This window comes from Prinia subflava (genome assembly GCF_021018805.1).
Source record: "Prinia subflava isolate CZ2003 ecotype Zambia chromosome W unlocalized genomic scaffold, Cam_Psub_1.2 scaffold_22_NEW, whole genome shotgun sequence".
Classification (NCBI taxonomy): Eukaryota; Metazoa; Chordata; class Aves; order Passeriformes; family Cisticolidae; genus Prinia; species Prinia subflava.
In genome coordinates, this window is record NW_026960606.1 from 144018 (window position 1) to 160827 (window position 16810).

The 16810-nt window shown below is 38.4% G+C and overlaps 1 protein-coding gene across 3 annotated transcripts in view; it reads left to right on the forward strand.

The window, feature by feature from the left end:
• LOC134564927 (zinc finger RNA-binding protein-like) overlaps window positions 1-11823 on the forward strand; it is a 55352-nt gene extending 43529 nt beyond the window's left edge. For all 3 annotated transcript variants that reach the window (XM_063424234.1, XM_063424235.1, XM_063424236.1), the window contains 5 exons: window positions 2091-2188; window positions 3000-3095; window positions 8102-8213; window positions 8324-8421; window positions 11066-11823. In XM_063424234.1, coding sequence (XP_063280304.1) covers window positions 2091-2188; window positions 3000-3095; window positions 8102-8213; window positions 8324-8421; window positions 11066-11245 — 584 coding nt within the window. In that variant the 3' untranslated portion in view covers window positions 11246-11823. The remainder of the gene's footprint in view (window positions 1-2090; window positions 2189-2999; window positions 3096-8101; window positions 8214-8323; window positions 8422-11065) is intronic.
• Window positions 11824-16810: the final 4987 nt, after the last annotated feature.

Genomic DNA, 16810 nt, shown 5'->3' on the forward strand with positions numbered 1-16810 from the left:
AGTATACTTTGTCACTAGTCACAATAGCCATTTTCATAATTAGTAAAACAAAATACTTTTAAAAGTGATCATTACATTATATCCCTACAATTTTTAAAGTAACTTGAAGGTGCCATTTCGTATTGTTCAGTGGTTCCAGTTTCATTGATTTAAACCATTTCCAAAAGGCCTTGTGGTCTTTTCCATTTTGGTAACAAAGCAATCTGCTTTTTAATTAATCCTTGTATGAATGTTTAAATATAAAAGATTTACCATATTTTAGAATAATAGAATCATATAATCATTTAAGTTGGAAAAGCCCTTCATGATCATCAATTCCAACTGTGAAACGAATGCTGCCTAGTCCACTGCACCTACAGTGCACATCTACACTTCTTTTAAATCCCTTCAGGGATTGTGACTCAGCCACTTCCCTGGGGAGCCTCTTCCAATGCTTGGCGACCCTTTCTGTGAAGAAATTTTTCCTAATATCCAATCTAAACCTCCCCCAGCACAACTTGAGGCCATTTTCTCCTGTCCTATTGTTTGTTACTTGGGAAAAGAGTCCAACAACCACCTTGCTACAACCTCCTTTCAGGTAGTTGTACAGAGTGATAAGGTCCCTCCCAAGCCTCCTTTTCTCTAGGATAAACACCTCCAGCTCCCTCAGCCACTCCTCATAAGACTTGTGCTCTAGACCTTTCACTATCTCCTTCTCTGGACACACTCCAGCACCTCACTGTGTCTTGTTATGAGGGGCCCAAAACTGAACACAGGATTTTAAGTGTGGCCCCCACCAGTGCCCACTAGAGAGGGACAGTTACTTCCCTAGTCCTGCTGGCCACACTATTGCTGATACAATCCAGGATGTCATTGGCCTTCTTGACCACCTGGGCACACACTGGCTCGTGTTCAGCCGCTGTCAACCATCGCTCTCAGGTCCTTTTCTGCCAAGCAACTTTCCAGCCAATTCTCCCCCCAGCCTGTAGTGCTGCGTGGGCTTGTTGTGACCCAAGTAACAGGACTGGCCCAAGTACTGAGCCTTGGGGAACCCCACTAGTGACTGACCACTATCTGGATGTAATTCCATTCCCTACCACCCTCTGGGCCTGGCTGTCCAGACAGGTTTTTACTCAAGAAAGAGTGCACCTGTCTGAGCCATGGGCAGGCAGTTTGTCCAGGAAAATGCTGTGGGAAATGGTGTCAAAGGCTTTACTAGGTCTAGGTAGACAAGATCCCAGATCCCCAGCCTTTCCCTCATCCACTAAGTGGGTCACCCTGTCACAGAAGGAGCTAAGGTCATTTAAGCAGGACCTGCCTTTCCTAACACCGTGCTGGCTGGGCCTGATCCCCTGGTTGTCTTGTATGTGCCACATGATGACACTCAAGATGATCTGCTCCATGACATTCTCTGGTACCAAGGTCAGGCTGACAGGCCTGTAGTTCCCCAGATTCTCCTTCTGCCCCTTCTTTCAGATAGCCTACTTTGATTTTTTCTTGTTTGGCTTTTCTTTTTCTTGCTGAATCATAATTAAAACAGTCCCAATTCAGATCCTTCCTTGCATCCTGAATGATATTGGAGCACATATATCATGGACTCAGGAATTTATATTAATAACATTACAAAATATCTAGTGGTTTTAAGTGGGTTTTTTTAGTATACTTAGCTTTCCTTAAAAAGAGTAGGTCCCAAATAGCATTTGACCATTACAATTTTCATGAAACTGTGAATATTTCTACTTCGTTAAAGTGGATTTTTAGTGTTCCTTCTGTCTTGTGGTCTCTGCGCTGGTGTGCTGGGTCCAACCATTCTTCCTTTGCTATTTAATTTTAGGGGATATATGGTTTTCCAGTGTTAGCTTAAAGAAAGAAGTACTATGTATTGCATAATCTGCAATGCATTTGAAAATAACCTGACAGCTAAAGTTTAATATGATTCTACAATCTTCATACTGGGTTAATGTCCTAATACTAATTGAATGACTTTTATTGAACAATTACATTTGTTGTTCAACAGTTCAAGCTTTAAATGGCATGTGTGACATTGAAGCTACTTTAAAATGGTCAAACACCCATTCCTCACTGCATTTTGCCAATTCAATCCATTTTAGATGTAACCTCGGGTATGGTGAAAGACCCACCCGACATCTTGGACAGGCAAAAATGCCTTGACGCTCTGGCTGCTCTACGCCACGCTAAGTGGTTCCAGGTTCGGAACATAATTTTATTTTCTTCTTGTAGCCTTATGAGAGATTAGTTCAGTTGCAATATAAATGTTTAACTGTGTGAAAACACTCAGTGTTTTCATGCTAATAATACTTAATATTTTTCTGGTCCCTGAATTTAAATGTAGAAGGTTGAGTAGGGAGGAACTGCTTTATGCAGTTATTGCTCATTTGACCATTTTTTTCCTTTTTCTGGTCATTGAGAGGACGATGTTGAAAGCTTGACTCACTTGGGGTGATCATATGTTGTATATTTGTTATATATTCCATAAGGCTGCAGAGTAACTTTAAATAATAAAATATATGTTTAAAGCTTTGTGTTTAGATTTGACTTTTTTTCTTATTTCTTTAAGCCTAGGGAATGAAAGGCAAGAAGCAACTGTTTGGTTTAGTGATTTTGCATTCTGGCAAAGGCCCAATAAAGAAACCAAAGAGATTCCCTTCACCTTTCAGTCTCTATACCTATTTCTTAGACCTTCATTTTTATTGCTAGTATAGAAAAATACTGTATTTATTGTTGCAGGTGAACATAGGTCAAAGTGTATAGGTGGCACCCACATATAGGGGATCAAGAAATGTTATTCTTGTATAACCTATGCACTTTGACTTCTATCACCTTAAATTACTAACCCTGTATAAAATACTGCAGTAAATGGCAGCTCTTAGAATAAAGTTGTAGAATAATTTGTTTCAGTCTTGTATCTGAGCTTCCATTGAACAGCGGTGTTTTAGTCTTTCAACAAGTCCTATTTGCTGTATATGCTGAGATTAATTTGATTTTGTATTGCTCTCAAGGCTAGAGCTAATGGTCTGCAGTCCTGTGTGGTTATCATACGTATTCTTCGTGACCTCTGTCAGCGGGTTCCAACTTGGTCTGATTTTCCAAGCTGGGTGAGTAATGTTCTTTTGAATGAGTCTTTTTAATGCACATTGGATTTTTTTTTAATCCACTGCAAATAAAGCATGGGAATGTATTACTACAGTTTTAAAATTTAGGTTTTTTCAAGGAGTAATGTAGGCTTTTGCTTGGGTGGTTGGTTGGTTGGTTTTTTGGTTTTCCCCAACAAACAATCCAGATTACCTCTAAAATTTTAATTTTCTGTGGTTTTGCCATGTGGAGCTGAAAACTTTTGAAAAAAAGGAATTTTCTTGTTGTTTGGAATTCTTGGAGGGTAGTGTTCTTATTCTGTATTCAACATTTTTTCCTTTACTCTGTATCAAAGAATCTATTTTTTTCTTACAGCCTACTCTGAATTGCTTGGACTTTACCAAAACTGGTAGAAAATTATGTCAGCTGTGCCTAGATAGCTCTGTGATAACAGAAAGGCTACCTGAAAGAATAAATCACAGCAATTCCTGCAATCATTTATATGTTATGTCTGCAAGATGAAATACCACAGTACTAGTCTGTGTATGTGTCACCATTGGCATTTTAATCAGTATCACTTAGACACAGTTCTCTAGGTTGTAACTGATTACCTATCACAATTCTTGCAGCTGAGTGGTTTCGGAGCATTCTTTTACATTGACTATCTTAAATTATGCTTTCCAGGAGTGCAACTTGTGTTCCAAATATTAATAAATGTTCAATCTGTGGACTGCACAAAGTTAGTCTGATCCAAAATCTCTGAAGCATATATATATGTGGAATTAAATTCAACTTTGACTGTTTTGTTTCACAGACCAAATCCTGCTGCTTCCTAATGTAGACTTCAGTTTTGGCAGGAAGAGTGCTAACATTGTCAAGACAATTATAATAGTTGGCATTATTTCAATGAGAAATGTTTTAAAATTGTAATAAGCTTGCTGACTGGAAAAAATGTGGAGCAATTATTTCTGCTTTTTAAAATATTAATAAAAAAATCCAATTTCTGTGCTATACTTCATGAAAAATATACTGTACAAATATAATTTAACAGAAGCTCAGAAGCATGTAAGTACCCTCAATATTGCTTACTAAGTAGACAAAGAATAGACCCAGGCATACTTTTAGAAAAGTATCTTTTAAAATATTGCAACACACAGCAGGCACATAGATGAAGAACAAGCAATGTTATTTCTTATTTCTCATTTCTCACAATATCTGTTCTAAGGTGCAGCCAGAAAGGAAGCAATGTGTCACAGAATTACAGAATGGGTAAAGTTGGAAGGGACTGCAGTGGATCATCTAGTTCAGCCTCCCTGCTCAAGCAGGGTCATCTCAGAGCACATGGCACAGGACTGCATCCAGATGGATCTGGAATATCTCCAGTGAGGGAGACTACAAAACCTCTCTGGATAACCTGTTCCAGTGCATGGTCACTCACAGAATAAAGAAGTTCTTCCTTATATTCAGGTGGAACTTCCTGTGCATCAGTTTCTGCACATTGCTTCTTGTTCTATTGGTTGACATCACCGAGAAGAACCTGGCTCTGTCCTCTGACACTCACCCTTTAGGTACTTAGACACTGATGAGGTCCCCTCTCAGTTGCCTCTTCTCAAGGCTGAACAGGCCCAGTTCCCTCAGCTTTTCCCTCCTAAGAGAGATACTCCAGACCCTTGATCAACTTCATAGTCCTCTGCTGGACCTGCTCCAGGAGCTCCATGTCTGTCTTGTACTGAGGAGCCCAGAACTGGACACAGCACTCCAGCATACCAGGGCTGAGTAGAGGGGCAGGATCACCTCCCTCGACCTTCTGGCAACACTTCTCAATGCACCCCAGGATACTATTGGCCTTCTTGGCCACAAGGGCACTGCTGGCTCATGGACAACTTGTCCACCAGGACCTCCAGGTCTTTCTCCCCAGAGCTGCTTTCCAGCAGGTCACCCCCAGCCTGTACTGGTGCCTGGGGTTATCCCTTACCAGGTGCAGGACCCTGCACTTGCCTTTGTTGAATTTCAGGTGGTTCCTCTCTGTTCATCTCTGCAACCTGTCAAGGTCCTTCTAAAGAGTAGCACAGCACTCTGGGGTATCAGCCACTCCTCCCAGCTTTGTGTCATCAGCAGACTTGCTGAGGAGGCATCTGCCCCTTTGTCCAAGTCATCGATGAACACATTAAACAATACTGGACACAGTATAGAACCTTGGGGGATAGCACTAGTGACAGGCCTCCAACTGGACCCTGTGCCACTGATCACAACCCTCTGGGATCTGCCTTTCAGCCAGTTCTCAATACACTTCACTGTCCACTCATCTAGTCCATACTTCCTGAGTTTGCCCATGAGGATTTCATGAGAGATTTCAGGGCTAGGTGTGTCTCAGTTCTCTCTAAAAGTGCTTCCTGTCTTGCTCTTGTCTCTGAAAAATGGGAAATAAACGCTCCAACCTATTTTCTAGGTTAGAAAGCCAACATTACTTTATTAGCAGTGCCGGATACATGGGGGATTCTTCTCAAAGCATGCATAAGCAGCAACCTAACAGACCAGCTTATATTCCTGGAACTAATGCATATTCATCACATTTCCTGAATACATGCACATATGCTAATTATTTCCATGGACTTGTTTGGATATGGTTGTAGATCTTCTGATGAATCTTTTCTCTTTCAGAGTATCTGAAATATGTCGTCAGGTCATAATGTACTTCTCTCACCATTCTTTGCTCTGACATGCAATCCTTGTTCTCAAAACTAAGATATCAGCTAATACATATTAATCACTGATAGAAGTAAATAAGGAAGCATTAGCTGGCACAAGACTTAGTCACAGAAATAGGGAGTTAACACAAGGCCACATTAATCTCTGGTATTTGCATAAGCACTGTATGGCACAAAACTAAACATTAACCACAAATATAGGGATCATACACTATTGTGCTAAAATTAAAAGAATTTTCCAACATCTGCCCCCACTGCTACATAGACTTATTAAAGAAATTTAACTTGTTCAGTAACAGTCTTTGTACCCAATGCATGAATCACCATTGAAGTTTGTGTATTCAGTTCTTCTTTTGGCATGTTGGAAAAGTCTTACTGACAAAAAAAAAATAAAAGACATTTTAAATATATATGATTTCAGATAGTTACGGGTGAAGTTTTGTAGATTGAAGAAATATATTTTTCTAGATACAGAACTTCTCCTGACCTGTATGCTAGAAGCCTGTTACAAGCCAGAGATGCCATAGCTTTTCAAAAAGAGCCTAAGTAGTTTTAATAATAGAAAATATTACAAAATCTAAACATACACATTAGGATCAGTCTCTTTATATACCTAGAAATAAAAACTAAATTAGAAGAATTTTGTCAAGTTCCTACAAATTAGAAGGAACCAATATTCAAGGTTGATTTTTTTAATTATTTTCCAAACTTCAAATCTAGCTGTTTGTGCACATAAACACTGGGGCATCATAATTCACATTTTCCTGTGATTAAGTTGAAGACTGTAGTGTATTGTATGAGGATCCAAAAGAACTAGACTTGAATAAATGCAGTGTGGTCTGCTTTTTTTCTTTCTTGCTGTATTTTGCTTCATACTTGAAAACAACTAAATTGTTGCTAAAACTCAAAAGCTTGACCCTGAGTGATACAGTGTAAGTACTTAAAATACCATGCTCAAGAATGGAAATTTGTCCGTTAAATTCAGCTAAAATAGAAAGCAGTAGGCACCCTTAGTGAGTGACTCTAATCAGCACTGCCTGTAGTTACTTGCATGCATTAGAATGGACATTTATTCTTGGAAAATGGAAATAGAAGGCAACATTAGAGCAACTGTAAACTTGGGAGATGAACCAAAAAAACAAACTCCCAAAAATCCCGCCAAAAAACAAGAGAGACATTGTTTGAAAATAAAACTTGCCAAGGAGGTGGTATTGAAACATCAATTTAATGCTTACTTTTGCAAAAATATATATTTTTTTATAAAAAAATAGTGTCTAATAAAGGCAAACAATGGAAATATTCACAGAAAAAATGTGTAAATTTTAGAAAACCTGTTTATTATCAAGTTTTTCTTAAAACTTGTTTAACATCTAAGTTAGTGTTAGCCTATACCCAGGAAACAAAAATTGCAGTGAACTTCAGTTTTGCAAAACTGAAGAACTAGTAACCACTTAAATGTTAAAAGGTCATTAAATTTTGGATACTTGAGGTTTCTGTATTCTTGTAGAAAAAAAAAAAATTATCTGTAGCATCCTGTTAATTTCATTAAATGAATCAAATTCATCCATGTCATACTGTGTGCTTTTTATTCACATGGCTGACAGATTCCAGTGACTCACCATGTTTCATGCTCTCAAAAAATGACTGGACAAGTTCTCCAAGTAGGCTACACTGTATAAATTTCTAAGAAAAACTTTGGACAACTTGTCATGAGAAGCAGCATATCTGTACTCAATACTTAATGTTAATCTTACAGTAGCTTTCTTTTTATTAATTGTTACCTGTTGCCGGAGATCAGCCAGAGTCAAGACAGCACTCAGTATGAGTTAAAAATCTTCCTGGTTTATTCAGCTATTTGACATACATTTATACTGTGCTAAGCATATCATGCACCTAATTCTGAACATCATTGGTTAAACCATAGTGTTCATGCATCCTTGCAGTATACATAATTGGCTTAAAAGCTCTGTCCACATGGCTGGATGCTGTGAGCCTTCCCCAACTTATGGTCAACACATCCTGTCTAGCATCCTGTTACAGCTATTGCTCCAAACCTTACTTCCTCCTTATCCCATCTAAGGAATGGTTCAGCTTCTACTCATCCTTTAGGCTAAAAGCAGGATTGTGCACGTCCCTGCTTTTCCAGCCATGCTTCCACAGTTACCAAACATCTGGTTTTTTTCATTTTAACTGAAAGTGTTCTGTGATGTGTAATAGCCTTCAAAATTTCAGTATAAAAAGTTCTGTATTGAACAACAGCAGTAGCTTTTTTTTTTTAATCAGTTTTCTAAATTGTCTGGATTTCCTTATTGTTCTTCTAGGCTATGGAGTTGCTTGTGGAAAAAGCAATTAGCAGTGCTACTGGACCACAGAGTCCTGGGGATGCACTAAGAAGAGTTTTTGAGTGTATATCTTCAGGAATCATCCTTAAAGGCAAGTTGCAGTTGATCAGTGTCTTTATACTTATGTTTAAGTAATGTAAAATCTGTAATCTTGACTGAAATAAGGTAGAGGTGTGCTACTAATTAGCCTAACTGTTTTAGGTGGCCCTGGCCTTCTGGACCCTTGTGAGAAAGATCCTTTTGATACACTTGCTGTAATGACAAATCAGCAACGAGAGGATATTACTTCAAGTGCACAGGTAAGGAAAAGTATGTGTTAGGTAACTAAATGTGACGGATGACACGAGCCGGTAGAATCCCAGCTAGCTCTGATTCCCAGCTGTGCCAGGAGCTGTTCTCAAGTCTGCCAGCAGTCTCAGGTAACGGTGCAGAACAAGGCTGTTCTACAGCATCAGGTGTTGCAGTGTCTAGGCTTTGGAGCAAGAACTAGAGAAGGCTCTTTTCCATATGAATCTCAGAGACCTTAATTCCCCAAGAGGGGAGAATGAAAAAGAGGACGTGCCAAAGCCCGGGCGCACTTTTAACCCAGGGAGTGAGGGGCGTGGGACAAACAGGTGATTTGCCCTAGGATAGACTGACAGGTGTTTTTCTATAACATAGGGCAGGGTCAGGGGAAAGATGGACAGCTGAACAAAGCTTGTAGGGACAGGGCGGGGCAGGAGAGGTGGACAAAGAGAAGGAGAGGAGATACCTTTGGATGGCACCTGAATTATAAGGGGGGGAAACAGTGAGAAACCATTGGGACACATAACTCCAAAACAGCTTAACAAAAACCTACCAACACAGATGAATATTTTTTGGGGGTGGGTGGTTGGTTGTTTTGGGTTTTTTTGGTGTTTTTATTAGTGGAGCTATATGATGGACATGAATTTTCTTTTCTTAGAATGTCGTCCAGTCTTTCAAATGATCAGTCGTAAGCTAGGCAATAAAAATGTCACAACAGAGAAGGAATAATAGTGTTCATTTTTGTACTAAAATTAACATATTTTCCTGAAAAGTTTGAAGCACTCCCATCTACATATATATAATCTCTGTAAAGATGCTAACTCTACAGTAGTATGTTATTAGATTTAAAATTGCATTGGCATTTAATGCTTTATAAATTGTCCTGGTTTATGGCAAATTTTGGGAGGAAACTTCCAAAGGGGTCTCCTCTAGAAAGCAAATTTCAGCAGTCCCTCCCCCAACTGGTTTGAGAAGTGGAGAAGTTGGAGAGAAGTGGAAAAATCTGTTATTTAACAAGCTAAGTACTCACAAGCATGAAAAAAGTAGTAATATTAAACAATGGAACCTCTTGCTGTTCTGAAGAGATGGGAAATTCAGAAAGAGTCCTTCGGTGGGTGTGGCTCAGTCTCTCAGGGGCTCAGGCCCAGGGTGCCAGGCCTGATGTGCAGCCTGGGGGGGCCCACGGTGATTCTCCTGATGTCCTGGACCAGAGAGAAGTTGAACAGTCCCAGAAGAAGAAGGCACAGTCCAGGGAAAACCTTTCTTGCCTTAGCTAATGAGGAAAACCAGCCAAAAAAAACCCAAAGGAAAACTCCCTGTTTCTCTCTCTCTGCAAAAGATGAGAACTCCGAGAGCACTGAGCTCTTATCTGTCTCTTGCTGTCCAGGCTAGGCAGCATAGTTCATGAGAGAGAGGAATTCTGGGGGAGTAAAGTGAAGCTTCTGCAGACAAACTGCATGCTGCTTCTTCCCCCCCCCCCCTTTGCTCTCTCAGGGCTTAGCTTAAAACTACAGGACCCATTTCTGAGCAAAAAGACAGATGATGGGTATACCAGCATCATAAAATTTACGCTTACCCAGATTTCCTGGGTTGAGTTTAATATTTATTGTATCTGCTTACAGTATTGGCTATTCATGCTTACAGCTTAAGAGTTTATTGCCCCTGCCTCTTCATTTGATCCTTTTGCTAAAGATTACTAATGCATATTGGGACACATGACAAGCATTGGCTGCTTCAATGCAAGTCCAGCAGCTTATTTTTTTAAGTTAACATGTTGTATTTTGTATCAAAGAAGCAAATAGGACATACACATTATATTGTGTTGACTTTGTTGGGGGAAGGAAGAGAGGATAATAAGAGCTAAGGATAATATCATTGTCAAGAGCCAAAGGATGGTCGTGATGGTTCGTTTTGATTTCAAAGTGCAAAAGGAGACAATGAGAACTTATTTCAAGTAAAATCAATTGTATCTTTATTGATACACACAATTATGCAATAGAAGAGAAGGGAAAGAAAGAGAGAGAAAGAGAAAAGAGGAAAAGGGGGGTCATAGCTACCGACTGCAAGCGCGAGTCCTCGTGAAGCTGGAAACCATTAGACCACCCTTGCAGTCCTTGTGGCGTGCGCCAATAGACCTGTCTTGTCCGTCGGGGAGATCTCAGAGAGTCTCTTCTCTGGAGGTGATTATTATAGTTATTTTTAGAGGCGAAGGGCAACATGCCAGGACGGGGGAGATATCTCATGCACACTGCAGGCATTCTCTCTACAATGCAGGAGCAAGGCAGCCCAAGCCTTGCAGTCAGTACGGTACAGCCAGTTGAGAGCAAACACCTCTCCGCAAACACAGCCCAGAAACCGTGACAGTGTCCATTGTTCATGCACAGGTCTCTGAGAAGGGCGTTTCGGTCTAAAGGGTGCACCTGCAGGGAGAGGCCCTGGATCCCACCTTAATCAGGCCAGAACTCCTGTGCTGCGGCCCAGGGTCCGTGGGGGTCTCAGCCTCTGATAGTCGTGAGGCAGATGAGGGACCTTTGGATCGACTGTTACATATCCCACTGTTATCATATACCACTACTGTTCTTCATTAATTGTTCGATAAAGTATTTTAAACTGACATTTGTTTCTAACAGAAATATCTTCCTTCTATCCTTTCTCTAGTTTGCGCTGAGACTCCTTGCATTCCGTCAAATACACAAAGTTTTAGGAATGGATCCATTACCACAGATGAATCAACGCTTCAACATCCATAATAATCGTAAAAGAAGAAGGGATAGTGATGGGGTTGATGGATTTGAAGCTGAGGGAAAAAAAGACAAAAAAGATTATGATAACTTTTAAAAACATTTGTCATTAGTGCTAAGATTGAAGGTGATTAAAAATCCATTTGTTGCCTTCATTTTAAATGGACATAATAATGTATGTTTAAAATATCCCAAAAACAACTCAGTAATTAGATTTAGAAGAGAAAAATATAGCTCTTCTGTGAGATTCTGAATATTTTAATGATATACTATATCAGACAGATTATGTATGGAGAGACTGCAAATGGAAACTGTCATTGGAAAAAATAGTGGGTTTTCCTCATTACCTTTTCTTTAAATGTGTTAACTTTAGTCTCTGTCTCTCTCTTGAGCATTGTTTTATCTTGACTGTATTTAATGCAACACTTGTGCTTCTATTCCTATGTGTATTTTGATTACTTTTTTATTTAGGTTTGTTTGCCTTTGACACTAGTTGTAGAAGTTACATTGTGTTAGCATAAACTGTTGCCCTCCCAATTAATATTTTACAGAACTTCATTTTGTAAAGTGAGACTGTAAGATTATGTTTTTGCTTTTGTTTTCCTAAATGTGAAGGGGTTTGCAACACATAATTATCCTGCCATTTGAGTGCTCAGAATTAAATGGTTTTGCCAATCTTGTGGCATTTGTCTTTTTAGTGTGATATAAAGTGTGATATTAAGACAAAATTTTGTTAATCTAATCAACTTTGCTGTTAGTTGTGTATTAGCAGTATAAAAGCTAATATATGCAGTATGATCTTGCAACAGTTTTAAAGCAGCTGCAGGATTGAACAAATTTTTGCATGATGTTTTGGGTTTTTTTAATAATAGGGCTTTTAAAACTATAATTTTAGATTAAATGCATAGGTTTTTCTATGACTGACTGTGACATAATAAGGTCAAAATATAACTTTCTGAATTTCCTTTTTCAACATACAAGCAGAAGCAGGCATTTCCAGTTTAGACAAAGTTAGTAATTATTTTCAGTCCACTTTGTTGATATTAATGCCTCTCAGCCCTTAAAATAAATGTTTGTCATATCAGTGCCTGTAAGAGTATTCCTTATAGCTGTTTCTGTATAAACTCTCAGTGATTTTTTTAAATAATTCACATTTTAAAAAGTGAAATATAACTGAAAAAGTGAACATTATTAAAGGAAAAAAGTAACCCTGAAAACTGTTTGATGTATGCTTATGTCTCTTTCAAAAAGCTAAGTATAGCAGTGGTGGAGTAATGCTACACCATACTGTTGATGTATGCTCTGGTACACAGGTGTGATTTGTTGTCACAGCACTACTGTGGAATATGCAACTAAAAGCTAAAATATATTAAATTACTAAAATTCATTATACACCTTAAATTGAAGTTTCCGTCATTCTGTTCAGTGTGTATTATACTTTGTTGCAAACCCATAAAACTAGCAGATAAACATAGAGTAACATTCTGGTAACTATTGATGGCTGTAGGAGTGTATCACACATTACAAAGATCATTTGTACAATTACAAAACATTTTTGTTCCATTTTGAGGTCGAATTTATCTTTGACCTTTTTAATAAATACCTCTTGGAGTAGGGGGGTGTTTTTGTTTGCAGTGCTTACTACTAACAGCAGGGGCCTGTAAAATAGAAATATACAGTATTTTAGAAGAATGGAGAGATTCTTAAGGAATATATTAATAGTATTCTTCAAGGATTAGAGTGCAGTTTTAAAAGGAGTGGTTATTAGTGGTTAGCAAATAAAAGGAAGGCTTTCTCATTGTAGGAAAGATTTTTTCCCAATTTCAGCATCCGAAATACAATAATTAATGCATGCTTTAAAATTACTTTTAAAAAGGATTATGCTAGTTTCTTTAGTCTAGCCTTGATGTGTGGCTCCAAGCATGTGCTTGGTCTTGATGGGTATTGGTTGTTTGAGTTTTTTTGGTTGATTGGTTGGTTGGTTTCTTAAAAGGGATATCTTGCTGCCATGGTTTCTAATAAGCCATTACTGTTTATTTTGAAAGCTACAGGTGCTATTCATGCAGCTAGTTCAATTCCATGCCAAAGTTTCTTTCTCCATAAAACAAACATGTTTATTTGGTCATGTGATTGACCCTAAAATTTAGGATTAAAAAGGTCAAATATGTATTTTAGTTTTCCGGTGGTTTTGTTCTACTGGCTTTTAACTCTTAACCGGTTTCTGGGTCTTTTGAACTATTATGTACTTAAAGTCATTCCACATTAAATATGAAGCTGTGACTATGATTTTTGCTCTGTGTGGTGAAAAGTGAATTTGCAGTTTATTTCTGTTTTACCTGCCCATTTTAATGGGCTATTTTAACTATATAACTTCTGACTCTTGTTCAGCTAAGAATAATGGATAAACAAGGTTTTAAAAAGTACAGCGTGAGCTTCATTTTTAAATATTACATTGTATGCTTAGGAAGATAAAGCTAAGACCAAGTAATCAATTTACAAACAAATAACCATTTTAATACCCTATGTTTTGATAATGCTAGTGGTTCACTAATAAACAGTTTGCATTTCTTATTCAGCAATGCTGTGTGTTAAATCTCATAGTGCCAGACACTATAGTCATAATACACAAAAAAGAAATGTACTCAGCAAGAATTTCCCCCTCAGTCCTCACTTTAGAGGAACAATTTAATACAATGAGAGCTGTTCTGTTTTGAAGTATTTTCAAGCTTTGACTTTTCTGCCTAGTTTTTAAGTATGTCCTGTCTGTGAGCATTGTGGTTTCACAGGGGTGTAACAATGTCTTTTCGGTGTGTGGCTGCAGCCTAATTAAATCCCAGTCAGCCTCTCCAGTGGAGAAACTGCATGAGAAGAATTCAGGCAAAGCAATCAAGCCACACATCCACACATGTTACCGGCTAGCTCAAGCAAGGAGAGGCAGAAGGCTCTTGGCCACAGATTAGTTCCAGCGGGGTTTATTCATGTGCAGAAGGGACATCTGGAGCCACAAAGAGAGAGGACCATGTGGTTTTCTCTGTTATATTGTGTCTCAGGTTCATGGGTGGTACAAGGGGCAGGACAGAGGGCAAGTGGCCATAGGGAAGACAGAAACTGGACCCCAGGCCCCACAGCCAATGGGGAACCAGGGGAAGAGGACACCATGGGAAGGTGATGGACATTGGGAAACCCAGGGAACAGATTGCAAAATGTTTGCAAAGAATCATGGGCGAAAACTGTTACATGTGGAAGGGGTATCTTTAATTTTCACTTTTCCAAGGCAAGGCAGTTGGGAATTCTTTTAAGGGCACTATGGACTCCACATATGGGCTCCTGTAGAGGCATTGGTAGAAATGCAAGTCTGTTGGATACATTCCATCAGCATCTTGCCCTATTATAGAATTCTATATGAATTGTTAACGGTATGAAGCCATTGAATGTGATGGATTCATTTGCTGCTTCTATTTTTAGACCTATTTCACTACTCAGAAGTGATTTAAAATTTACTTAAAATAGAACCTAACAACTTTCTGAGAGCTGAAATCAACTTTAAATATCCCTACAACAATTGTCATGTATATGTAGCATTCTTGTTGCTTGATGAATATCTGGTGATGATTGGTCTGTGAAGAATTCATGCAATGCCAAATTCATTTCTTTATTAAACAAGACTTGTTTGCACTACCCAAATAGATTTTATCAGCATAACACTAGAAATAGAGGGAAAACAAAAAAGAAATTGGGAGGCATAATTTGCAATCTGTTGGTTTTTTCCTACTTGTATCATAGGTTTACAAAGTACGGTGACAGATTCAACCAGAACATGTTTTCCTTCTGGGTGTTTTTCTTTTCCTCTGAAATCTGTAAACCAAAGACCTTTCCTAGGCAAAAGAGGCTAGCAAATTACATTTCTTCTGACAGATACTTTAATAAATCTTCTGAAGAATTCTCTCTTCCTGTACTGTGATATTTCTCAGCCTTTTTAAACTGAAACAGACACCTAGTCTTTTGAGGAGGAAAAAAAATTTAAGGAGTGTCGTAGGTAGTGTTACCACAATGGCTTTGATTTACATCCAATTAAAAATCAGGCTTAATTCTGTTAATATATGTTGATTTGTGTTCTCCAATTTTGCTCCGTTTTCTCATTTAGATTTATAAAAATGTGCAAATCATAGAATCGTTAAGGTTGAAAAAGGCCTCAGAGCCAGTCAACATGTATATATATGCCTAGTACTGAGAAAATCTGAAGTTATTGAACTGCTTTCTGTTGATTTAGAGTTTACATTTTAAGAACTGCTGCCCTAAGAATATGTGGCATGTGTTAAGTTCCTAACAGGCTAAAGTTCATTGGTTTTCATGGATACCTGGTTGGCAGTTATTGATGGGGATTTTTAACCTGTACGGTGCACACTTTCCCACTTAATCTAGCCTTAGCATATCTGCATTAGCAAAATTCCTCATTAAGGGTTGTAGTCCTTAATACGTTTTCCTAAACTATTTTGCAAAGCCAGGGCCATTAATATTTATTCTGAAGCCAGTGATTCATTCATTGCAGGATAGTTTAAGTCCTATCAGCTTTTAGAGGCTCAGCCTAGCTTAAATACTTATACATATATTCTACATTATTCCTATTTGAGGTTAATATGCTAAATTCAATAAAGCACATAGTATGGTATCAAGAAACCTCTATCAATTTTTGCAATTTCCTGTATTTAAAAATCCAAGACTTCAGAATTGAACAGCTGACCAAGAGAAAATGAAACACACTTTTTACAGTAAAAGGTTACTTTATCATTAAAAGGGAGACACAAAGCTTTTGGTTTCTACATGAGAATTGCAAACCTTGCTCCTTGTGTATTTTTTTTTCTTTTCTGCATGCAGCATCATGTTCGTCTTAATTGTATGTATATGATTATGAAGAGTTCTAAGAATATGTAAGCCACCCTTATTACAGACAACTTCTGGCATACATTTAGGTTTGTCATTAATTTGCTGGTTATACAAGGTAATGTTTTCTTACTAAGACAGTATGCTGAGCTGCATTGCTAACAATGCAAGTGAGAACAATATATGTTGGGAAGGATGAAGTAGAGAGGCCCTGTAAATATGATGGTTTAGATTCTGGGAGTATGAGACCAGCAAGTGAGATAGAAATGAAGGCAAGCTTTGAGATGTAAAATACCAAGCCATCAGCTAGTGAACAATAGTGTGCCTAGCTGAGGGCAATCTCCCTTGATTAAACAATACCCTCCTGCTTGCCAAAGGTAAAGTGACAGTTCTATTGGCTGTATGTAAATGTTGTGAGATTGGTATCTTGTATTAGATTGGTTGGTTCAACACAGACTATTCAACTCAGAAGGACATTTATTGTATGGTTACTAGAACCTCGCTCTCTTTCCCCCCTCTTTTCGCGCTCTCTCCTGGCCTGCTTTAGCTGTGCTTAGCAGCTACAATTGAGGCCCCCACAATAAACCACGTGCTCTCACAGCTGTTTTGCTTATAGAGATACTTTGTCACTGTCCCTGCCATCACCGAGAAGCTTCTACAATATAGAAGAGATTAAGGTACATAAATACAGAGGTTTATTGCTATATTATACTCTGTCATGTCCATCTGCTGCCTTCCCAAATAAAATTAAAAAAAAAAGGACAAATTTCTCAAAGGCTCA